This window comes from Ambystoma mexicanum, chromosome 13 (genome assembly GCF_040938575.1).
Source record: "Ambystoma mexicanum isolate Mex_15411 chromosome 13, UKY_AmexF1_1, whole genome shotgun sequence".
Classification (NCBI taxonomy): Eukaryota; Metazoa; Chordata; class Amphibia; order Caudata; family Ambystomatidae; genus Ambystoma; species Ambystoma mexicanum.
Genome location: NC_090938.1, coordinates 429,187,845 through 429,213,913, shown reverse-complemented (window position 1 = coordinate 429,213,913; position 26,069 = coordinate 429,187,845). Strand labels below are relative to the sequence as shown.

General features: G+C 49.6%; 1 protein-coding gene across 1 annotated transcript in view; it reads right to left on the bottom strand.

The window, feature by feature from the left end:
* Positions 1 to 1,353: 1,353 nt before the first annotated feature.
* LOC138521303 (uncharacterized) overlaps positions 1,354 to 26,069 on the bottom strand; it is a 44,732-nt gene continuing 20,016 nt past the window's right edge. Inside the window, exon 2 of the mRNA XM_069634038.1 lies at positions 1,354 to 2,684. Within this exon, the coding sequence (XP_069490139.1) occupies positions 1,642 to 2,673 (1,032 nt within the window). The 5' untranslated portion in view covers positions 2,674 to 2,684 and the 3' untranslated portion in view covers positions 1,354 to 1,641. The remainder of the gene's footprint in view (positions 2,685 to 26,069) is intronic.

Genomic DNA, 26,069 nt, shown 5'->3' with positions numbered 1-26,069 from the left:
CATTTTGTTTTCAGAAAGGGAAGCATAGGGGTACTTTTTGGCTAGATTATTAATGAGTTGCCCGTCAACTGCTATGATTGTCCTTGTGTGAGTAAATTCCACAATTAATTCTGATCTTTTTTATACATTTTTAATATAGTTTTAGGGTTGGCGGTACTGTTTATATATTTGATTAGGACCCGGGTGGTGTGATCAACCAATCAGGTTTCGCACAATGCCGGCCGAATCCAACTTTACAAGCTATTGGCTTAATTGTGCACACTTCCCCGCTTCACTTCTGCCCTGAGCACGCCATGAGTAAAGAGAATGTAAAAATGTCACTGAACTGTTGCGTCTTGCAGTCCTCTCGCCCAGCCATGCTGCTGTCTTCCATTTCCTTGTCAGCACGCAAGGGAAGAGGGGCTCCTCCTATGGCTCCCTTTGTCATTTCCATGACACCCATCTTCTGTGTAGGTATTTTTGTTAAATAAGCCTTGAGCTCCCTATGCAAAGCCTTTAATCCCTCCATAAAGAACCATTAGTACCCCAGGATTTTTACTGGGGTCATTAAATGGCACTAATGCCTTAAGTGGTGGCTGTAATGGTCAGTAACATCCCACCACCCATGTTAAACTCAGGCTGTGGGCCAGTAGCACCCAGTGCAACCAGTCACCCGAGATATTACTCCCTAATGCATTTTTGGAAACTAGATTGAAATAAACCTTCAGATGATGAGAAAATATAATTTTATTGGGGTGATGTACATTTGTGGGTTAATGTCTTCCTTTGTATGGAAACTCAACCACGCTCCCGACACTCTCCTTTAGTCTCACTACTGTAATGTTTTAACTTAATGAGATATCAAATTCTTGAATCTAATCTTTCTAATATGACTATCAAGTACAGTTCATAAATGGTTACTTTTCTCACGGAACTATTGCCACAACATGTCTGAGTAGAAGCTGGGTTAGGGTGACTGTGCATGTTCCCAGCGTATTCTTAAACTTTCATATTAACATTATGTGTGTCGAACAGATCAGTGCATGATTTCCTATCGTAAAATGGAGGCTGCAGCGTAATTTGATCACCTATTCTGTATGCCCCTGGTTCTCAGGGGATAGGCAAATCTTCTCATTTCTAGGATGGCAGCATGTAGCCGAGTATTCTCTGCCGTTTCCTGATTGCTAGTTTTGTGAAGGGGAAAGCGGGTTGGTCAGACTGCAAGATATCCACACAGGTGCTTAGTGGGAGAAGATAAAAGGTATCCACCTATATGATTCCAGGTCATCATGACCAGAATGTATCTTGATCATAGCTCTATTTTGCCCTACTGCCGCTTACGCCACGATAAATAAGGAGAAAAGGAAACTCTACTTTATGCTTAAAAGCATTTATTTAGATCACAATGACATAGTTCACTTGACACACGTGCCAACTCTTTCCTTTCGTGCAATCCGAAGGCCTTTTTCAGCTCATTTCGGACTCACGTTTGAGAAGACAATCATTGTGACCTCTCAAAATTCCAGTGTTTGGTTACTATCAGAAGCACAATTTTAAAACACATGACTAATAGATACACCTAGCTCAAAATGAATCTCCCCTTTAAATCTCCACATCTGCCTTCACCTAAATTCTCAGAACTGCTGGTGACTTTATGCACGGCTACTGCTTGGAAGGTGGAAGCGGGATTTCAGTTGGTGGAGAAGGATCATCGTCAAACTTCATATCACGGCAGAACAGTACATCCTGCTTTCCAAGACCAAGCTTGTATTGCCATACATACATTTTTTGCCCAGGCTGCAGGGTTAAATTGACAGATTCTTCAACGTCCGTCGCCTCGCTCCAATTCTCTGTTTCCGTGTTAACGCTACTCCCTCCATATTGGGCAGTGACGGAGAATTGATATTTTGCGAAGGCTGCTGTGAGATCGCCTGCGCTGTAGGAAGCGGTCATAGAAACATTCCAGTTGTGCTCTATGCTGGACATCTTTTCCCTGGTGTACCCCACTTTTCTAGTAATCTTCTTAGACCAGGTTATGGCTGTTTGGGAATCATTTGACATGGTTTTGATGCAGTCCCAGATGCCGTATGCAGGTCCTAAAGTAAGTGAGAGCCCTCCAGGAAGGAAGTTGATTACATCATTATGAAAGGACATTGACGTCCCATCCTCATTGGTGTTGAAATTGGTGCATCTATAGTACTGAACACCCCATTCATCGTGTGGCTTTACAAAGTAGTAGTAATTTTGAACACCCCAGTAGTAAAGACCATTTCTACACTCTGGATGAAGGCTATATTCCTCGGCATCTCCGTCTGTGTTCAAGCTCGTGACGCGACGATACGTGCCTTTGTTTTGGAAGATGACATAGATATAGCCAAAAGCTGAAAGGTAGTGATCACCGCCCTGACAGTTTGGGTGGATGCTGTACACCACAGCATCACTATCTGTGTTCATGTTGGAGACTCTGCGATAATTGGTTCCTTTGAGGATGTAAAAGAGGTCATCCTGGTACGCGAGATAATGTTCACCTCCTCGGCAGGACTGATGGAGGCTGTAAACATTAAGGTCTTTTCCTTTGTTGAAATTGCTCGATTTCATGTAGCAGTTCATGTCAGACCGTACAATGTAGTAGTAGTCCTTCACGCCACAGAGGTCAACGCCAGGGGCTTTGCTCTTGGGAACTATTCCAAACATTTTCAGTTCTACTGGAAAAACAAAAATGACAAATCAATTATTACAAAAGAATCAACAGTCAATAAAAGTAATGCATGTTTCTATGGCTGTCCTGTTTGTGCGTTAGGAAATACTTTATCGACAGTGATTAGCCCAGTTATTTCCCACAGGTATACAAGTAACCTTGAGTTAATACAAAATGTATTTAGGTCGTTCGACTTGCAACCACCAATCTCTTTAATATGGAACCGCAGTTCATGGTCTAGTTTTGGTAGATACATCAATTGCTCACCTCATTTTTTTTTAAGCTCTGCAAGAGGTGGATCCGAGCCAAATGCTTCGGCCAAATTCTTGTTTGCCCTTTTCAAATAATATAAAATCGCTTTTATTTTGGAAAATATTAAACTCGTGTTTGAAGAAGCCATGTTACCTATACAAACCATTGACATTGTTTTATGCTGCAATATAAAGGGTGATCATGCATGAATAGGAAGTGCTGCCATCGCCCGCAAAGGCATGGACCACAAGAGAAGCAACCCGCTTCCCAGTGTGAATGCTTTCAGATAAGGGCACCATCGGCTTCCTGTCCCTCGTGCCCTGCTCCATTTCGGAACACCATCTCTGGGAGGCTCCAAACCAGAAGAGCAACACACAACTGGCTCCTTACCAGCACCCACTTTGTCGCCATATCTGTTGTGAGGGGTAGGTGAGCAGGAGACACAGGGCTGGTGCTCACGTTCCCACTGCCTCCACAACCTCCGTGCCCAGCCTGCCCTCAGCCGTACCGCTGTCTGAGGCAACGAAGTAGAGAAAGAGGGTGGGGACTGCAGAGCACAGGGAAACTCAGCATCCTCCCAGCTGCTTCCCCGAATCATTGTGAGAGGGAAAAGGGGAGGCAAGGAAACATGTGTAACCGCAGACCTGCTCCATTCCTTTCCTGCAGTGACCTCTAGCCTAAAGAATGGTCTGAAAGGCATACCAGGGCATTAGATTGGAATGGTGCCAGACTGTGGGAGGTTGATTGCAAGACCTGGAAACTCTGTAAATATATGTGCTTATATTTTTCCTGTTGGGGGTAGAGTACCAACTAGAGAGGACTGATGAGAGGGTTTGTGTAGTCGACATTAATATCCATGAAATTGGCTTTGTAGAAGGGCCGGAGCTGCTCAGGGCAGGTATCTTGTTTCTTTTGTGTGTTTTTAGGTAGGGTGCATGCAAGGCTGCTCATTAAAAGGGGTTGTTGAATGGTGGGTTTTAATCAAGATTGCGGTTGGTTTCAAGGCACATAATGGGATCCATTATGAGCATTGTGGTGACCAAGCCTGGGAGAGTGAGCAGGGCACTATATCCCTTGGTGTGGACTAGTGAACATGGCACTACATCTCTGAGTAAAAGAGAGAGAAGGAGAGCTGCAGCAAAGGGGAATACTCCTGGGACACTTGGCAAGGGGAGGAAGCCGCAGATGCCAAGAGAGGCCGGGAGGCCTTGAGGTCCCCAGACATAGTGATGAAGACGGAATGCCAGAGAGACTTACACGGGAGCGCTTCCTGTCTAGAAATGTGTGAATGCCTTTTTGTTTGCTGTCCTTCGTTTATAATCCTGAGTTCAAGGACTACGTTTCCCAAGAAGCTTTATATCACAGCCATTATGAACCAGTTTCAAAGCAATAGTCTTACGCTGTACTTTTGTTCATTAAAACCCTTTAAGCTTATTCTAGTGTCAGTAGTTGTGTGTTTACTCTGCCTTGGGACACAAGTCTGAGCTGAATACCTTCACATGGGGGAACTCATTGGAAAACCTAATTCCCTAATCTCAACAAGGCATGTTACACTGCTGTTGGTGGTACAGCCACAGGCACAACAAAAACGTTCCAACAAAAAAAGGGAGCATTAGCTCTGGTTTCCCACCTTCATTAGGCAATCTGTCCTAAGCTGATGATGGTCCATATTTTCCCATTCTTTTACCATTGTGATACTGACACTGGTAACAGCATCTCCAGGCTTCGGATGCAATGGAGAAGAAATGCTGCCATACAGTTACCTAAGAAAGAGCGCAATGTGGTACATAGCTCATGATGTTAATATTATTTCCCATTATCTTTCCATGTCCCTGCAACGGACTCACCATCTTCTGTGCCACTGGTGTTGGACCATAAGGGCCAGGGCTAATGGAGGGGGAAAATCAAGGTTCTAGTCTAAAGGACATGGGCATGCTACCCTATAAGTGGGTCGCAGAGCCCTTGCTGTTCAGTTGCCTGGCCTAATGTTCAGTCCACCCTCTGCTGTCAGGGCCCCTTTGGTGGCTTTATACCTTCTTAGGTCCATCAACAGGATAGTGGTGTAGTGGACCACTAAAGTGTTGTACTTTTGTGCACCAGCTAAATAATTGTATGAAATAGGCCATGACGACAATACCCAGTGGATGGGTTTGAGGTGGTTGGCACCTCTGCATTGACTTCTGCAATGGTCTGCCTTCTTCTACCACAACAGAAATCATGCGTATTACTTCTTGGTCTTTACTGTGTTTGGAAAATGAATTATTCCCATTTATAGAGTCTCTCGCTAGACATGTGAATTGTGGGCCATCTCTCTAGCAGAGCATAGAGAGACTATAAACCCCCCCGATCAGTGAGTGATTGATTCTTATCCAAAACCAATGTCTTCCTGAGTCCTGAAGTAGGAAAGCTGCCCTTCCAATTTCCACCCTCACTTGAACCGTTTTTCTTCCAAACCTAAACATTATGTCAAACCAAAATACATGGAAAAAACCTTAGCATGCCTTTTTTTGGGTTGTTTTTGTTTAACTTTTTCGTACGTTTTGATCTTTTGAATTTTGTTGGTTATTTTTTTTAAGAAGAGAGAAAAGGCAAGAGGAAATCAAACTAAACAGCCCCCCTCCACAAATATAATTAAATGTATTGACAGTGCCCCCGAAAACAAGACCGAAAAGTACTGCAGCCAATTTGCCAATCTTGCCTCTTCCCACAATTCTCCCCTGCTAATAATCTGCCGCTCGACTAGGCAGGATGGCCAGCGACGACAGGAAATGTGGTCTATGTCCCTACTCTCTGGGACTTGGAATCCAGGACCCACAGACCCTGAGACGCTGCTTGGAATGGATGCAGGCTTTCTCATGTGAGGAGCGAGACTCGCTTACTGAATGGACATGCTTTCCCTTACAACATTGACATCATTTCCCAGTGTTCTGTGAGCGGTCACTGCCAGCCACCTCCTTCTCACTTGTTTGGGGTTGGTGGGTGGACAGGATCATGCACTTCCCTGTGCCAGTGCTGTGGGTGATTCAGGAGGGCAGTTGTAACCAAGGAATGTCTCGCTGAGATCTTAGCCCTCCTGACAGACCCTGGCCCAAGGTGAACTTAACGGTTTCAGCCTATGCCGGTATAACTTCTACGGCCATTTTGAAATCATCCCAGGCCTTCGAGAATGATCCAGCGTTGTAGGAGGGGACTAGAAAAAACAAGTTAAACTTTGTGAGAGTGCGGGCGCTCCAAGGGTGCAGAGCAGTGCCTTTCTCACTGACCAGGTAGAGAAGAACAAATGAAATCTCAGAGGACTGTATAATAAATGTGCCTTTGAGCAAAATATACATTTAGCTCAGAAGCATGCCTTCTTTACTTTGACAGAGCTAGGTGGCATGTTTTTTTTTTATTGATTCGGTTAAACAAAATTCAACCTTTCAAATCATTTTTTACTGATTTTAACAAACAAATTAAAAAGGCAATCAGTATAACATTTACATTTCCGTGCTTTGGTTCGTCAACACGAACAATTTGTCTCATCTTGCTAAAACATTCATAAAATATTCCGTAAGTAATTAAAGACATATGATAATATAACATTTCATAAGTATAAATTTAGAGACTGCCATTATAAAATATGAATCAGAAACTTATTCAAATTAAGAAAAGTGAGAATAATAAATCATATTAAAGAATTTATATTAGACATACATCATGAACCAAATTTTACGTATGGCTCAATGCAACCATTTGAGGATTCATCCTTGTCTATTACGATCTTCAGATTGAATTCATCATTCTCAAGAAGGAGAGCATTTACAAAAGTTTATTATGGCTATTTTAACCGGTGTGCATGCAGTTGCAAACAAGTGTTCCCATAGTTTGAGCCTTGCATCAAAAGCTTACTAAAAAGTGGGTTTAGATATAGGTTAGACTTGTCTGTAAGCTTGGGGCACTCTGTCAGGAGATACTTTCGGGTTTCCTCTTCATTGTTATGATTGCAAAATCTACATGTGTTACTTGCCTTTTTGATGAGACCTCGCCTGGATAACACATCTCTCGTTAGCCAAAAATTGAATCGAAATCTTATAAAGAGACATCTGAATCTTGCTTCTACCCATATAACCTGTAACAGTGTGCAATTTTTTTATTTTCAAAAGGATTTCATTTAAAATCAATATATGCATTGCAAAGTCGTCGTAAAACTATCCAGTCATACTGGCGGAGCTTTACTTTTGCTCTATCAGGATTAGTCCCAAGCAACTCCAGAGATATATCTGCATCCGCCATTGTTGGGATTACAGTAGATCTCCACTTCGTTATGAAATGATGAGAAGCATTCAGCACATAGGATGCAAGGAATTCAATCAATCAGTGTTTTCATTTTTGGTGCCAAAATGCATTTCCTCAAAAGCATACATGGTTTCCACGTGTAACTTGTGTCTAGAGAGACAAGGACCAATTTGCAACGTATAACTGGACCTGGGACTGTATATGGGAGATTCAGTACTTTCCGCCAAAATTTTGCCTCAAATGTATCCCAGAATTTCCGACTTATAATGTTCTTTGATTCAGCACGGTATACTAGAATGGGTACAGTTTTTTGTTTGCAGAAGGATATGGCAGCTGAACATGAAAACGTTCCATATTTATACAGAATGATTTTGGTCTCGTAGATGGCAGTTGTAAGTTTTACTTCTAAGCCAATAAAATATAAATCATTAGGACGATTATTGAAATTGACTCAAAAATAAGTGTATTTGCGCACTATTCGTAGGGGTTTGTTTAGCAACAGCCATTGGGGAGTTTTGCTCGATCGTTTAGGTTTTACGCAGTGCATTACTTTGGTCTTGGAGAGATTGATTTCTAGCTGGTTATCTATGGCATAGGATCCCAAGGCATCAAGTAACCTCTGGAGGCCTTTGGGAGTGCGGGATAGTAAAACCAAATTGTCTGCATAGAGGAGCCATGGGATTGTGTGTACTCCTAGCTTTGGTACTTCAGATATTAGATTGTGAAATGTTTCCATCATATACAGGATGAAATAATTAAAGAGAGCGGACGCCAATATGCAGCCCTGCTTGAGGCCTCAATACATAGGGATGTTATCAGTAAGCAGTCCTTCGAGGGTTAAATGTACCTGTATTGTTGTGTTGGAATAAAGGTTCATCAGATTCGATATTGAAGTTGGACAGCCAGCACGCTTGAGTTGGTCCATGAAAAGTTGTCTGGACACAGAATCAAACGCTGATCAGAAGTCACCGAAAGCAAGATGTAGTGATTGCTTGGTCTGAATGCAGTGGGCTTTAATCGCTGATAAAGTTAGAAAGTTAATGCCAGTACCCAACCCTGCCACAAATCCGGTTTGGAAAGGATCTCGATGTTTGGTGTCAAGAGTCCATGCATTAAATTCTATCAAGATGAATCTCGCAAAGAGCTTGCCTGGAGCATCGGGCCAGGCTATGGGCCTATAATTTGCAGGGCACTGTTGATTGCCCTTTTTATAAATATACTTCAGCCCAGACTTCAGGATGCTCTTTGAACATAGCATTCGTAAGGCCATCAGGACCAGGTACTCATGATCGGCTGAACTTATGAATATAATACATGATATCCTCTTTTGTTATTTGGAGACTGAACGAAATATTATCAGCAGTGAGTTGTTGAGTCTTGGAAGATGCAGGGTCAGCATATAAATCCTGAAAGTGCATTACCCATTGGGACTCAGACACTCCATTTATCTGGATTGGGTCCTGTGCTAAGCCATGTGTTTGATTCAAAAGAGTCCACATATGGCCGTTGTTCTTTTGCACCAAGGCACATAGCATGGATTCCCCATCTTTCTGATAAAGGCAGGCCCTGCGATGGCGAATCCAGTTTTTATAATTTGTCTTAAGGCTTCATAATGCACTATTCCTTGTTAACTCAGGAAGTAAGCAAGCTTCACATCTCTCCTAAACTTAGTTTTCCTAATTCTATAGCATTAACGTGTAGATTTTTAAATATGGGTTTCCCCATATTGTTAGGAGAGTAGCTACATCTTTGTTATACTGAGGAATATTGAATAGCATCTGAGGTTTTTATTTCAAAGGTGGTTGAGAAATGATTATTTAATTCAATTAGAGTGGTTGGTGACCGCTTGAATCGATTGTGTCCATTGTTCACCAAGAGTCTTCCTTTCCTTTGAATCTCAAGGTGGGATCTGCACATGGAGGTATTTAACCAAGAAAGTGTTAACATGTCATGATCACTGTGATTTTGCTTAACTTTAATCATGCGAGAGGCTTGAGCTAACAGGTTCTTATCAACATAGATGTAGTCCAATATAGCAGTTTGGGAGCTTCTGGACCATGTATTCCTTGGCGGTATATCTCCTGGGAGAGATCCATTGGTCATCATCATATTGTGAACTTTCATATATGCAATCCATTTTTGTTGATCCGAAGTCATATGCATTTGTAGATTGGAATAATAATGCATATTTAAATCTCCAGTTAATATCGTTTCGCTAATGTCATCATTCAAATGAATTAAATTAAATATGATTTCTATCACAAAAAAATGTATCTGTCGTATACCCACTGGGTTCCAGTACATGTTTATTAATGCAATGCATCAATGATTTACTGTGATTTTTACTAGTTGCATGAACTTATTGGGAGCAGCCCAGCAAGTAATCGTTAAACCCAAGCTTGTTTTAACCACCACTATTAGTCCTGACATTGGTGTACCTTTTTCATAAGGGAATGCAGGATTTAGAATAACATCGTGGTTATTCCAGGACGGAAGTTCTGATAACCAGGTTTCCTGTAGGGAGACTATGTCGTACTGATCAAGTCAATTTTCTTTGTTATTTAAGAGGTGGATAAAGCCCTGAGTGTTCCAGCTTGCTAGGGTGAAGTCCGAGGGCTGTGTACAAATAGGCTGTTATAAAGCACATGTCTCACAGTTGCATGAAAAGTGTGGAATTTTTGGAAGACCAGTGGAGGTTGGAGGTAAGTTTCTGGGCATGGAAATTGGGAAATGCATAGCAATGTAGGGAACCTTCTTTAGAGGCCGCACTGCCCTTTCTTTAATTAGGGGTGTTGTACTTGGTTTGTAATCCTGTGTTAATATAAATCCCAAAGCGTAAATATCTGCTTTGACTTTCCAAATGATATTGCAGACTACACCAGATTTGATCCACAGCCTGGCAATTGTTAAATTTGAATTTTCCAGAAATTTGACTTGGTCCAAATCAGAAGATGTTCTTCTAGGCCCGCTATCTCGGCAAATATGGCCAGAACGGAGGATCTATTTAGATCATACTCCGGGTATGGTGCCGGATAACATTTAATTATCAAGTGATGATATTGAGAATTATACGACATTGAATGTTTCTTCAATTCAAGCATTTGGCAATGAGGGGGTTGGGGTGGCATGGATTCCAAGGGCTGCAAATTCTCAACCTGTGAGGGAATCATTGATGCTCGTCGCTATTGTTCTACTAGATGTTGTGGTTCGCGATACAAATATTTTTCTCCTACCGTGTCGGGGATTGGCAAGCATCTTTGTTCACAGTATGAGAGTTTTTCACCAGCTTTGTTAGTTACTTGTGGGGTGATCACAGAGGGCAAGTTGATATGTGAGAAAGACCCATTGTTACTATGCAATGTTCTATCTGCACAAGTTGGAACAACATTGTTAGTGAGTTTACTATAACGTTGCGATTGGTGTTGGTCAGACATATCGATCGAGTTCTCTCCTAATTTCTGACCTTCTTTGTTCAGTAAAAGAAGAGTCAAGCGTTACAAAAAGTATAGACTGCACTCGGACACTTGTTAATGATTCTCTGGCTATAGATTCATTTTGAAAACGTTCAGCTTGCTGAATTAGATCTAGAGGCGCCTAGGCTTCTATAGTTTGGTTAATGTCTTCAACATCTTTTTTTTATTCTGCTTTACTTTGGCATATTTTTTTTATTTTGTCAGCTGACGCCCTAAAAGTTAACTTTTTTAGGCAATGATATATTCGAGAAGAACTGCTTAGTAGATGTGTTGACCTTTTTATCAGTAGTTTTCTTCCCTTGGGAGTCTACTTTAGCTGTTTTTGCTGATTTTGTTTTATTGTTTGCTTTAGCTATGCTGAATATAGTATACGCAGTTTTTTTAAGTTGACATTTACTCTTATTTAAATTGATATGAATTAAGGGGGCACCTATGGATGGTGTATTTGCATCAGTCATGGTCTCTATTGGGCGTATAATGCCATTAAAAATCAGTAGCTTAGGTATTATCTCGTTATTTTGTTGTAATGTTGGAAATACGTCAGCTTCAGCAAGTGATTTGGTACTTATCCATTATCCCCTGAAGTAGATAACATTGGATTGTTTTTATTTCTTTCGTTGAGAAGATTTAGTAGCCGCGAGTCACGCTCCATTATCTCCACAATGAGCGCCGACTATTTGTTTATCTTGTTGTCTAGCGTTTCAAACAACTTCAATAGGGCCACAATCGTAGAATTCATGGCAGTTAGAGTTATGTCAATCAAAGCAATTGAAGATGCTTGATTAGCAGGGGTTGATGGAATGCAAAAGGGATGATTAGGTTTGCAAGGTGTTGGCTGTACATATGAAACAGACAAGGGGGAAATATCCTGTGGTACTGTCTCAAATAGAATAGGAGATTGGGATAAATCGTCACTAGGTATAGATGGTAAGAGTTCATGTTCAGGAAAGTCAATTTGAAAATGTAAGGCTTTCACAATAGGAATATCGTGTGGCAAAGTCTCAGAGATGAAATTAGACATATGCTTTGGAGGAGCCGACACATTCAAATTACAGCTCTGCACTGCTATATCAGGCATTGTGCTGTCAGGAGTTTCGTTAGATTTGGACGGCTGCTGAATCTGATTCATAGAAGAGCAGCCTGTTATAGGCAGATTGGAAATAGGGGCTGTTTTGTAAATGACACCTGAGCTGCTAATCATTTTGGCATGTACTACAGTTAAAGGTAATGGCGGCGTGCCGGTGAAGCCTGCAGTGATTAGTGAATCAGTAATCACAATCACATTGGTGTCATTCAGTTAACAACGGTTCTGTTGTTGCTTGTTGGGGCGTGGTTACATTGTTTCTGCTAGATTTTTTGTCCCCTACTTGGTAAAACGGTTTAATGCTGGGGCTTGTCACATGCCTCTTTCTTATGAGATGGAGAACACGGGGAAGGAGACTTGGTTGCCCAGACACCCACCTTGATTTTCTGTAGAGGCGGCCGAGCAAAATGCTCCAATTGTTTAGTGGAGTCGTTCGGAAGGGGCATGTTAGATTTTAAAGCATATGCCGATCTCCACATGACCAGGTGAAGTCTAGTCGCAGAGAAAATGTCCTTTGAAGATTGATGTTCTTTTTGCGAACACACACGGTAAGCGGACCGAAAATAAAATACAAATAGAAAGCAATACTAGGTGTATATAAATAAGTGGGTAGAAGGAACAAGCTAAACACAATCACGGACGAAGTATCGGGAAGGGCTGTTCATCACTTCTGCGAAGCAGTACTTCACCGGTACTTTGCCCTGGTACGCGCGCGCAGGTGCGCCCGATGGATTATGTAGCTTCCTGGGAAGGTGGGCGTGGTTTGAGATGCAGGATGGATTATCTCAGCAAAAATGTATCAGAGTGCTGTACTGTAAGGGTTGAAGATGACGTCCTGGGACTTGAGGTTTTAAGAGGCTGCCAATGCTGCTCACTTAAAAAACAACAAGCAATCCATCAACATTGCATGTTTTCAGAGGAATCTTTGTGGCCACGCCGACTGTCTTGATGAAGTTTGTTGGCTATTTTCCCCCCCGCGAGATCAAATCAAGTCTGATCCGATGCTGCCTGGAAACTGGAGGCACTTTATCAGTATTTAAAAAATTGCATTGTGAAAAACCAGGCCTTTCTCCCCTTTTAGGATTCTCAAACGTAGGTGTTTTTTTTCCCTGTGTTGTTATAATATGCACTGTATCAGTATTTAAAAAATTGCATTGTGAAAAACCAGGGCTTTCTCCCCTTTTAGGATTCTCAAACTTAGGTGTGCCCTCCTACTTGTTTCAAAACGGCGCATTTTGAAAACTCCTTTCTTGAGTGTTGTCATCTGTCCTATTGCGCAACCTGCTTGCCTCCCGCTGTCTGATCTGCCTACTCCACTGACCTTCACTAGTGTCTTCTCTTCCACCCTCCCCCTCTCCCACCTACTCTATGGTGCTCTCTGTCTCTCCTATCTTTTCTAACTGCTTCTCTTTTGACTATCCTGCTCTCCTCACTAAATCTGTTAGGAAAAGGTTTAAAAAGGACATCCTGGTCTCCAACCCAGGCCTCCCTATCGCCGACACTTACACCAATGCCTCCTCCAAGGAAACTCTCACTGGCATCCACTTTGTCGTGCCTTCGCCAGACCTATGGACCCTTCATATGGTCTCTGTGCTCTCCCCTTTCTCCTCTTCTCCCATTAATGGTGGCACCCGCTGGGATGCCCTCCTGGCATCCTTCCTTTCCTCTAAAGTCATCATTAATGTCTAGTCCAATGGGACCGTCCTGGTCCAAGGCCCTCAGACCAACCTTCACCTCTTTGATAGACACTTCCCGTGCCTCATCAACTTCCTTTCTTCTCCTGCTGTCCCCTCTCCCCTTTCCTTGACTACCTCATCTCCCCCTTCTGCCTCCTCCCTGGCTACCTTGCCGTCCCCTTCCCTCTCTGCCCCCTGTCAGGCTCATTCTACACCTCTGCATGGCATACCTCTGATCTGTACCCCTCCCCGGAAGTCCTTCAAGGATGGCAACCTTCCCCATCTTGCCACTCTAAACTTTTGCTCTGCTGTCAAATACTCCTCTGATATCTGCCGCCTTCTGGAAGAACTTGACCTTGATGTCCTTGGTCTCACCGAGACATGGTTCACGGCCAGCTCTGTCACAAGCTTTGATTCGCTCTTACCTCACGGCTAAAAGATCCTCTCTGCGCCAAAGGCCAACCGCTCAGGTGGGGGTGTAGCCCTGATCTTCCCAGAGTGGATTCCTGCCTCTGTCACTCCTACGCAGGCCTACTCCTCTTTTGTATGCAGGCTCCCTCTCTCCCCTAGCCACTCACTTACTGTGGCTACTATCTATCGGCCACCTGGTCAGATTTCATCCTTCCTCTCTGAGTGGGCGGACCTCTCCACCTCACTTCTGGCCTCAACTACTCAACTCCCCCTTCTTGGAGACTTCAACTTCCACCTGGATGCCTCCTGTCCGCCCTCTGGACTCTTTCGCGACCTCTGCAACTCTCTCTCACTCACTATTCTCCCCTCTGGCCCGACTCATTCTGCAGGGCACACTCTTGATGTTCTGATCTCCTCAGACCTTCCCCTCTCTGTCCCTCTCACCACTCCACTCTCCTGGAGTGATCACTTTCTCCTCTCCTACCACCTCACCCTCCGTACCCCCCAGGCCAAGCCGCTTCCATCACTGCCACCCACCTTCTTGGTCATCCGACCCATGAAGCGCGTGTCAGCTGAGGCTTTCGCCACCAGCTTGTCACCCCCCCTACCCTTCCCCCTTGGCTGACTCTCATCCTGACACAGCCCTCTTCACTCTCCACTCTGCTATTTCTGATACTCTTGATATCCTTGCCCCTGTCATGAGAATCTGCCTGAAGCCCAAAGCCAAGTGCAACTCCTGGTACGACACAGACCTCGTCATCCTAAAACGCAAGTGTAGGTTGGCCAAGAGGAAATGGCGTGCTTCATGTACATCGTCTGACAAACTGGCCTGCCGCCTGCTGCAAAGGCAATACCGGCTCTCTGTCCTAACCAAGAAGAGAGCACATATCCAAGCCTGTGTCTCTGCAGCATCTAACAATTCGGCTGAACTCTTTAAAATCTGCAAGGAACTGGCCAATCCTGCCGCAGTCTCTACCTCTCCTGTCCCCTCCCAGGCCCTCTGTATGGCACTGGCGTCCCACTTCATCTCTAAAACTCAGGACATCCTGTCCTCTCTATCCTCTTATCCCCTCCCTCCCCCCCTCCCTGCTCTTCCTCTGGCCATTCTGCAGCCACCTCTCCTCCCTCCTTCTCTGCCTTTCCCCTGTTCTCCGCAGACGAGGTTTCTAGACAAGTCCGATCTATGAAAGTCTTGTCGAAACAGGTTCACCCTTGTTCCTCTAAAACTATCAAGGACCACATTGACTCCCTGGCTCCTGCCCTGGCTGATTTCTGCAATCACTCCTTTGCCACTGGAGTCTTCCCATCCCCCCTGAAGCACTCCCTTGTGCACCCTCTTCTTAAGAAACCCACTGCCGACCCCTCCTGCCCAGCCAACTATCACCCAATCTCCATCACTCCCTTCCTGGGCAAGCTCCTGGAGAAACTGGCCATCTCCCAGCTTAATCTCCACACTGAATCTGTGTCTCCATCACCATCAGTCTGGCTTCAGAGCTGCCAGAAGCACGGAAACTGCTCTCCTGAACATCCGTGAAGACCTGCTCTGCAATCTTGACTCTAACACCCCTTCCGTCCTCATCCTACTTGATCTCTCTTCTGCCTTTGACACCGTCAACCATGCCATCCTGCTCAACCATCTCCGTTATAACCTGGGTATCACCGGTCAGGCTCTGGCGTGGCTGACTTCTTTCCTCTGCGACCGACCCTCTAAGGTCCAACTTGGGTCCTTCCTCTATGCTATCTTTTTCTCTACCTGTGGTGTCCCCCAGGGGTCTAACCTCTTTCCCTGGCTGTTCAACCAATACCTGGCGCTCCTGGCCCACTGCATCGCTGCTCTCTGCCCCAACTTTCAGTGTTATGCGGATTACACCCAGCTCATTTTCAGGCTACCATCGGCCTCCTCCTCTACTTCCCTCATCTCTGACTGTCTGTCTACTATCCAGGAGTGGTGGGCCGCCAATGACCTCTGCCTTAATGCCAGTAAGACTGAGATTCTCCTCATTGTCACACCCACTCCCTCCTTTCCTGTAGCTCTCTGGCCGGCCTCTCTTCGCCCTCTTCCTGCTCCCACCTGTGTGGTTAAAAACCTTGGGGTCATCTTCGACTCTACACTCTCCTTCTCTCCTCACATCTCTGATGTCTCTAAGAAGTCACACTAACAACTGCACCTCCTCAGAGGTATTCTTCCTTTCCTTTCCTTCCCCCAGAAGCTCACTGTCTCCAGAGCTCTGGTTCTCTCTAGGCTGGAGTACTGCAACAGCCTCTTTCTAAATCTGCCTGCTTCTACTCTCCGCCCTCTGCAACTTATCCAGAGCAGGACTGCAAGACTTGTCCTTGGCCTCAAGCCCAGGGATCATATCTCTCCAGGACTGAAATCTCTGCACTGGCTCCCTGTGGCTGTGAGGATTACGTTCAAAACCCTCTGCATCGTCCACAAGGCCTTATGGGGCCTGGGGTCTCAATACCTTCAACTGTCTCTTCCTAAATACCTTCCTTCTCGAGCTCTTCAGTCATCTGCCTCAAACTCCCTCAGGGTCAGTCGCTTCTCCAAGCAACGAGTTGGTGGTAGATCTTTCTTCGGCTGGGGCCTCCCTCTGGTACAGCCTCCATGCCTCCCTGAAACTTGAGGAGAATCATCTTCGGTTCCGGAAGCACCTCAAAACCTTTCTCTTTGCTTCTGCTTTTTCTCCTCCTCTCCCTTGCTGACACTGACTTTCCACTGGTTGCCTGGTCGCCCTCTGATCTTGGGCCCAGGTCCCCTCCCCCTCCAGTCGCATTCCTGCACTGCCCTCCTGGCAACCCCGCACTTGCGGACTGTTTTCTGTATACCTACAGTCCCACTACCAGCACTTGACACCTGTTGTCTGCACTTACCCTTGCACTTGCCACCTGCTGGCCATACTTTACCTATTGTTATTTATTTTCTTATCCCATGTACTGCACTGTCCTCTCCCCCTTCCCACCCCGCACTTCTCCCTCCTCCCCTTCCCATGCACTTGCACGATCTGAATGACACCTGGTCTAGTAGGGTCGTTGTCTGTCTTCCCTCTGTTCCCCTCCCTTGCCTCGTCGCGCCTTGAAACACCTGTGTATAGGCCCGTTATAAATGCCATATCATATCATATCATGTATTTATTGCAAATGAAAAGTGCATTGCCAAGACCTACTTAACAAATGTCGAACGGAAAATCATATTGTGCCTCCTATACTGTATGAATACATGTATATTGGCCTACGCCAAGCCACTTACGAAGAGATCCGCGTTACAAGGTCTTGACCTTAGATCTGAGTAAGCCGCCATTTTAGGTCCATCTGCCATTTTAGATTCTTTCTCTAAAGTCACCATGTGTTCTAAGATAGTGGACAGTGTCATTCCGAATGTAACATGGACGTCTTGACCTCTATGTACAAACTAATATGTACATGTTAGGGTCATGAACTGAGACCCTGTCCTTCACTGACCTGTGTGTAGAGGATTACCTGCGCCAACGAAGCTAATCCTTGAGCATATGTTAAACACAATGTATTCAAATACTGAAATGTGAACACTTGTTTGACTGCATTATATAAAGAGGTTTGAGAAGGCTGTACGAGAAATCCGAAGACATATTGTTGCCATTGTAACTTGTTAGGGAATGTTTTAATGGTAAACCTTAAATGCATAGATGTATGAACTCGGCACGAACCCTAGATCTGTGATGTATTAACTTGTATTAACTTGTAGGTGAGCTGAACATCATGTTTTGGACTGTATAAAAGGCGAGACTATTCTAATGTACAGCCCCACTCACTGAGCACACCAAACAGAGCTGGAGTTCGCTGTGTTGTACTGAGGGCCTGATAGCTATCTGTTGCTTTGTCCTTTGAAACTATTCAGTATAGAATAAAGATCTTTGTATCTTTCTTTGTAACCTGCGTTTGGTGTATTTCCTTTTGGGGTACTCAGCCTCGATATCTTCTTTTTGATTTCACACAAAGAGCATTTTAAGAACTGGAGCAATCCCATTGCATGGTGCTTTACAAACGTTTACAATGTCATGATATCCTAGTTGAATCTGTAAACAGGCTGCTGGTGGACAGTGAGCTGGAAACAGTGAATGAGGCCAGCAGAAGAAAACATTAAGTAGTACATCTTCAGTAATCACTGATATATTCACAAATACATACAGATGTGCAATCCGGTGGTCCCAGCGGTTAGGGGTCATTGGATGGGGGCTGATAGCAACCTAAGACTCACAAGCTCTTCCTCCCCAGCCCCCCGGAGAGTAGAGAGTTCTTAAGGGAGCCAGTCACTGTTTGAATGCCCCTCATTTCAGCAGACAGGGGGCAGCAATGAAGGGGTGTCCAGAGAGTGAAGAAGCAAAAGTGAGTGACAGCACAGGGATTGACAGACACATGGGGGGGGGCATTTTGGAGAGGGGTGTAATGTTAATGGAAGGCGTAAAAGGCTTGCATTAGGCTTTTAAGCCTAACTTCATGCCCCATTTTCATCCATTTGTATGGCAGAGAGGGTGGGGGGGCGCAACTTGCTTTTCCGGCGCAAATGCTGGGGATCCTGATGGAGGCCGCCGGCTTTATGTGCCAGCATTAAGCAGGCGGACTCCATAGGGATACCATATGCTGTTTGTAATGCAGTAAATTACAGCAAGGTAATTCGTTGAAATTACTTCATATTACCTTGTGAGAGAGTCCTTTTATAGATGTAAATAAGGGTAAGGGGACATGGGGGCGTTGGGTGTGGGGTGGTAATGAAGAGGGGCATGATGGGGACCCCCCTAAAAAAAAGTGAAGCAATTGCAACAAAGTAAATAACTGGCAAGCAATTTACAGGCTGATTCATGGAATAATTAGCGCGGCGCAAGTGGGCAAAAACGTGCGAATCGCAGTGGAATAGCGAAAATCGCAGTGCAATTGCGAAAATCGCACGAAAAGCAGCGCACGTCGATTCATGGAAGGCCGTGCGCGAGAAAACCAGCGGATGTGCGATAAAAAAGTGCGCGGCGCACGTTGGCGCACAGGCCATCTAACAGCGTGCGCCAGGTCACAGCGAAAATCGCACAGGCCACAGCGAAATTCGCACATAGCGCGGCGCACGCAACAAAAGTAGGCGGAACACGGGCGTAACACTCGGAATGGGGAACAACTTGCCAAAACGTGGGCGTCACGGGGGAAGTACAGGGCACAAGTGCGCGGAACGCCCACACGCTCGCCTACAACACGTATTCATGGAATAGAATAGGGCAAAAAAGCGCACGCTCAAACCAGCGCACAGGCACAAACACGACCGCCACAAGAAAGCAGGCGGTAGCGTCTCTGCGGCTGTAAGAAATGTGCGCCAAAAGGTGCGCCAACAAATAGCACCTATATACTGCCATGATGAATGTCCCATACTGTGGCCCTCCAGGAAAAATGACGTGCAAAGGGGTACCCACAAACACGGACACCCGCTGACAAAAAATACGTGTGCGTGTATACCGGGGTGCGCGGGAAGTCTAACACGCAATTTCAGCAGGGTACGTGCATCACAGGGGTTCGCGTGAAGTTATTCACGCGATCGGGACTGGGGGAGCGGGCTACGTGTATTTCAGGGGTTCGCGTGAAGTTTCACACGCGATCGGGTCTGGGGGAGCGGGCTACGTGTATTTCAGGGGTTCGCGTGAAGTTTCACACGCGATCGGGTCTGGGGGAGCGGGCTACGTGTATTACAGGGGTTCGCGTGAAGTTCCTCACGCGATCGGGCCTGGGGGAGCGTGCTACGTGTATATCAGGGGTTCGCGTGAAGTTTCACACGCGATCGGGCCTGGGGGAGCGGGCTACGTGTATTACAGGGGTTCGCGTGAAGTTCCTCACGCGATCGGGCCTGGGGTAGCGGGCTACGTGTATTACAGGGGTTCGCGTGAAGTTCCTCACGCGATCGGGCCTGGGGGAGCGGGCTACGTGTATTCCAGGGGTGCGCGGGAAGTTCCACACGCGAATAGCCTGGGCGCGTGTATTTCAGGGGTGCGCGGGAAGTTCCACACGTGAATAGCCTGGGGGCACGTGTATTCCAGGGGTGCGCGTGAAGTTCCACACGCGAATAGCCTGGGCGCGTGTATTTCAGGGGTGCGTGGGAAGTTCCACACGCGAATAGCCTGGGCGCGTGTATTTCAGGGGTGCGCGGGAAGTTCCACACGCGAATAGCCTGGGGGCGCGTGTATTCCAGGGGTGCGCGTGAAGTTCCACACGCGAATAGCCTGGGCGCGTGTATTTCAGGAGTGCGCGGGAAGTTCCACACGCGAATAGCCTGAGCGCGTGTATTTCAGGGGTGCGCGGGAAGTTCCACACCCGAATAGCCTGGGCGCGTGTATTTCAGGGGTGCGCGGGAAGTTCCACACGCGAATAGCCTGGGGGCGCGTGTATTCCAGGGTTGCGCGTGAAGTTCCACACGCGAATAGCCTGGGCGCGTGTATTTCAGGGGTGCGCGGGAAGTTCCACACGCGAATAGCCTGGGCGCGTGTATGGGCGCGTGTATTTCAGGGGTGCGCGGGAAGTTCCACACGCGAATAGCCTGGGCGCGTGTATTTCAGGGGTGCGCGGGAAGTTCCACACGCGAATAGCCTGGGGGCGCGTGTATTCCAGGGGTGCGCGTGAAGTTCCACACGCGAATAGCCTGGGCGCGTGTATTTCAGGAGTGCGCGGGAAGTTCCACACGCGAATAGCCTGAGCGCGTGTATTTCAGGGGTGCGCGGGAAGTTCCACACGCGAATAGCCTGGGCGCGTGTATTTCAGGGGTGCGCGGGAAGTTCCACACGCGAATAGCCTGGGCGCGTGTATATCAGGGGTGCGCGGGAAGTTCCACATGTGATTTGACAGTGTGGGTCCTCCCAGGTGTACCCTGTACACCCTCCACGGCCCCTGCAGGCAGCCCACACCACAGGGGACTACCCTGCATCCCTGGTCATGTCCCGCAGGCAGCCCACCCACCATGGGCATGCCCCCCAGCAAAGGCACATGTCTCCTTGAACTAATGAACACCAACTCATGTCCCCTTGCACCCCCACCCCCCAGCACTGTGGGGCACCTCCAGCACGCCCCCACCCATGTCCAACTCATGTCCCCCACCACCCCCACCCCCAGCACTGTGGGGCACCTGCCAGCAGGCCCCCACCCATGTCCAACTCATGTCTCCCACCACCCCCACCCCCCAGCCACCAGGGTCACCCTCCACCAGGCCCCCACTCATGTCTCCCACCACCCCCACCCCCCAGCCACCAGGGGCACCCTCCACCAGGCCCCCACTCATGTCTCCCATCACCCCCACACCCCAGCAGTGCAGGGTCACCCTCCACCAGGCCCCCACTCATGTCTCCCACCACCCCCACCCCCCAGCCACCAGGGGCACCCTCCACCAGGCCCCCACTCATGTCACCCACCACCCCCACACCCCAGCAGTGCAGGGTCACCCTCCAGCAGGCCCCCACTCATGTCTCCCACCACCCCCACCCCCCAGCCACCAGGGGCACCCTCCACCAGGCCCCCACTCATGTCTCCCACCACCCCCACACCCCAGCAGTGCAGGGTCACCCTCCACCAGGCCCCCACTCATGTCTCCCACCACCCCCACCCCCCAGCCACCAGGGTCACCCTCCACCAGGCCCCCACTCATGTCTCCCACCACCCCCACCCCCCAGCCACCAGGGGCACCCTCCACCAGGCCCCCACTCATGTCACCCACCACCCCCACCCCCCAGCCACCAGGGGCACCCTCCACCAGGCCCCCACTCATGTCTCCCACCACCCCCACACCCCAGCAGTGCAGGGTCACCCTCCACCAGGCCCCCACTCATGTCACCCACCACCCCCACACCCCAGCAGTGCAGGGGCACCCTCCACCAGGCCCCCACTCATGTCTCCCACCACCCCCACACCCCAGCAGTGCAGGGTCACCCTCCACCAGGCCCACACTCATGTCACCCACCACCCCCAGCCACCAGGGGCACCCTCCACCAGGCCCCCACTCATGTCTCCCACCACCCCCACCCCCCAGCCACCAGGGGCACCCTCCACCAGGCCCCCACTCATGTCTCCCACCACCCCCAAACCCCAGCAGTGCAGGGTCACCCTCCACCAGGCCCCCACTCATGTCACCCACCACCCCCACCCCCCAGCCACCAGGGGCACCCTCTACCAGGCCCCCACTCATGTCTCCCACCACCCCCACCCCCCAGCCACCAGGGGCACCCTCCACCAGGCCCCCACTCATGTCACCCACCACCCCCACACCCCAGCAGTGCAGGGTCACCCTCCACCAGGCCCCCACTCATGTCTCCCACCACCCCCACCCCCCAGCCACCAGGGTCACCCTCCACCAGGCCCCCACTCATGTCTCCCACCACCCCCACACCCCAGCAGTGCAGGGTCACCCTCCACCAGGCCCCCACTCATGTCACCCACCACCCCCACACCCCAGCAGTGCAGGGTCACCCTCCACCAGGCCCCCACTCATGTCACCCACCACCCCCACCCCCCAGCCACCAGGGGCACCCTCCACCAGGCCCCCACTCATGTCTCCCACCACCCCCACACCCCAGCAGTGCAGGGTCACCCTCCACCAGGCCCCCACTCATGTCACCCACCACCCCCACACCCCAGCAGTGCAGTGGCACCCTCCACCAGGCCCCCACTCATGTCTCCCACCACCCCCACATCCCAGCAGTGCAGGGTCACCCTCCACCAGGCCCACACTCATGTCACCCACCACCCCCACCCCCCAGCCACCAGGGGCACCCTCCACCAGGCCCCCACTCATGTCTCCCACCACCCCCACCCCCCAGCCACCAGGGGCACCCTCCACCAGGCCCCCACTCATGTCTCCCACCACCCCCACCCCCCCAGCAGTGCAGGGGCACCCTCCACCAGGCCCCCACTCATGTCTCCCACCGCCCCCACACCCCAGCCACCAGGGGCACCCTCCACCAGGCCCCCACTCATGTCTCCCACCACCCCCACCCCCCAGCCACCAGGGGCACCCTCCACCAGGCCCCCACTCATGTCACCCACCACCCCCACACCCCAGCAGTGCAGGGTCACCCTCCACCAGGCCCCCACTCATGTCACCCACCACCCCCACCCCCCAGCCACCAGGGGCACCCTCCACCAGGCCCCCACTCATGTCTCCCACCACCCCCACACCCCAGCAGTGCAGGGTCACCCTCCACCAGGCCCCCACTCATGTCACCCACCACCCCCACACCCCAGCAGTGCAGGGGCACCCTCCACCAGGCCCCCACTCATGTCTCCCACCACCCCCACACCCCAGCAGTGCAGGGTCACCCTCCACCAGGCCCACACTCATGTCACCCACCACCCCCACCCCCCAGCCACCAGGGGCACCCTCCACCAGGCCCCCACTCATGTCTCCCACCACCCCCACCCCCCAGCCACCAGGGGCACCCTCCACCAGGCCCCCACTCATGTCTCCCACCACCCCCACCCCCCCAGCAGTGCAGGGGCACCCTCCACCAGGCCCCCACTCATGTCTCCCACCACCCCCACACCCCAGCCACCAGGGGCACCCTCCACCAGGCCCCCACTCATGTCTCCCACCACCCCCATCCCCCAGCCACCAGGGGCACCCTCCACCAGGCCCCCACTCATGTCACCCACCACCCCCACACCCCAGCAGTGCAGGGGCACCCTCCACCAGGCCCCCACTCATGTCTCCCACCACCCCCACACCCCAGCAGTGCAGGGGCACCCTCCACCAGGCCCCCACTCATGTCACCCACCACCCCCACCCCCCAGCCACCAGGGGCACCCTCCACCAGGCCCCCACTCATGTCTCCCACCACCCCCAAACCCCAGCAGTGCAGGGTCACCCTCCACCAGGCCCCCACTCATGTCACCCACCACCCCCACCCCCCAGCCACCAGGGGCACCCTCCACCAGGCCCCCACTCATGTCTCCCACCACCCCCACCCCCCAGCACTGTGGGGCACCTGCCAGCAGGCCCCCACCCATGTCCAATCCATGCCCCCCTGCACCTGGGTCCCAACATTCCCCAATCATGTCCGTAATGCCCATCCTCCCCTGCCAAAAGGCCCAACCAACTATCACACCCACCCACATATCAAAGGCAATTACATGTTACACCCCCAATTTAAATAATGCAATTGAACACATGTCTGTCACACACAATGGCTGCAAGTGAATGACAAAACACCCAACATGACATGCCTGAAAGCAATGAGATGATACGACACATTGAAGATTAAAAAAATAATATGTATTGAACAGCAAGTAGAATGGAAATGAAATAAGAAAAAACACAAAGCAAATCAAACAAAACAAGATGAATGTCCAAGAAAATAATCTGAAAAATTAAAATAAGCCAATGAAGAAACATGAAGAAGATCATCCTGGGTCCATGAGCCCAACCAAATTAAACCTAACTATGACTACTAACTAAAAACTGAACTATATACAAAAAAGTGGTGCATTGTCCAATCGCAACCAAAAAAAAATAAAAAAAACAAAGGAAACCTAACCCTAACTATACAACTATATACAAAGGCAGCGGGCTATTCGGACGGCTCACTGGTTGTTGTCATGGGCCAGGGCATCATCGAACTCCTGGTCAATGGCTTGGAGGCGGGCATGTTCCCTGGCCCCGAGGTCCCGCAGGGATAACGCAGTGTCAAGCTCAAACTCCCTGCGAAGACCCTCGAGGCACTCAGCCCGCCTCAGCGCCCTCCGCATGGAGTCCTCCGCCCTGACCATCGTGAGCCGTTCCTCCTCTGCCCGCTGCCGCTCCGCACCTATCCGCTGGCACAACCGCTCCCACACGGAAGCCACTCCCATTCCAGGGTTCTCCTGCCCTCCGGCAGATGCCTGCACCCCTGATGTTGATGGCCCCGAGCCATGATGCCTCCCACGTTGAGCCTGCTGCTGCCTCCGACGCAACTGCCTGTGCCAGCACGACGGCATCCAGGCTGATGGAAACCACCGACGCCGTCGTGCACGTGCCCTGCCCGATGATGCCGTCACATCCTCCATCTGCTGGGGTCCAGGTGCTCTGGTGTCCACCCCTGCTGGATCTCTGACTCCCGACTGTGGCAGGGATGGGATCCCCACCGAGCTGGCTGCATTGGTCGGGGCAGGTCCACAGGGGGCCCTGGTGGCATCTGGGCTGGAAGACGGCAAGAAGAACGACTGGTGGATAGCCTGCACAGAGGAGGAGAGGGCCGCCACATTGGCCAACACATGCAGGAAACCCCGAACATGGCCGATCCCAATTGGGCCACGTCGGCACGGTGCACTTCGTGATGACGTGCGTGCTCCTCCCGGGAAGCACGCACGGCATCACGAATCACAGCCGTGCGCATCGCGACCCCAATCAGGACCTTCTCCGCACGGCCAGGGGTTCCCATGTCCGCAGGTGGAGGGGAGTCAGGTGACATGGACATCCCCTCTACCTGCGGACAGGCCTGGGACGGGGCATCCCTGCTGGTGCATGGTGGTGCACTCACAGGGTCAGGGACAGCGACATGCACAGGCCCCTCCACGGTGACCTGTGCTGCCTCCTGCCCCTGGCCCTGGACTGCACCACTTGCACCAGCAGGGATGCCCCCACCAGGCCCCATGTGTGCCCCAGTGGCGGCCTCCTCCTCCTCTGTGCAAACCACCAACCTGGATGGCTCCTCACCGTCTCCCACCGTAGCAGGCCCCTGTGGGGGCTCACCCACCCCTTCCGCTGCAACCGTGGGGGCATCCCCGCCGCCTTGCTCCACAGCGCCGTCTCCGCCCTCTTCTTCACTAGCCGCTGCGTAGAGGGAGACAAAGAACACAAGCATCAGGGCACTGTACAATGGTCCCCTAGACAGGAAGCAATAGCAGATGAGCACCACTGTCAAAGTACACTTCCATCATGTCCCTCCACAACACATGGGTCAGTCCAGGCAAAACACACACAGTAACAGGCATGGTGCATGCCATGGACATTTCCATGCATGTCCAATGGACTCTTGAAACATTCAATGATATGTAACTCACATGCATCATGGCTCATGCCCATCACATGCACACACTTCACCTCAGTCACATCCATCTGGCCCCAAACACACCAAACACAGCGGATACAAGGGTAATTTGGCTGCTTTACTGAATCTGTGCATTGTCACACACATGTGTCATGCATCCATGGCATGCACAAGTCACAGACACGCAGGTCAGGCACACAGACA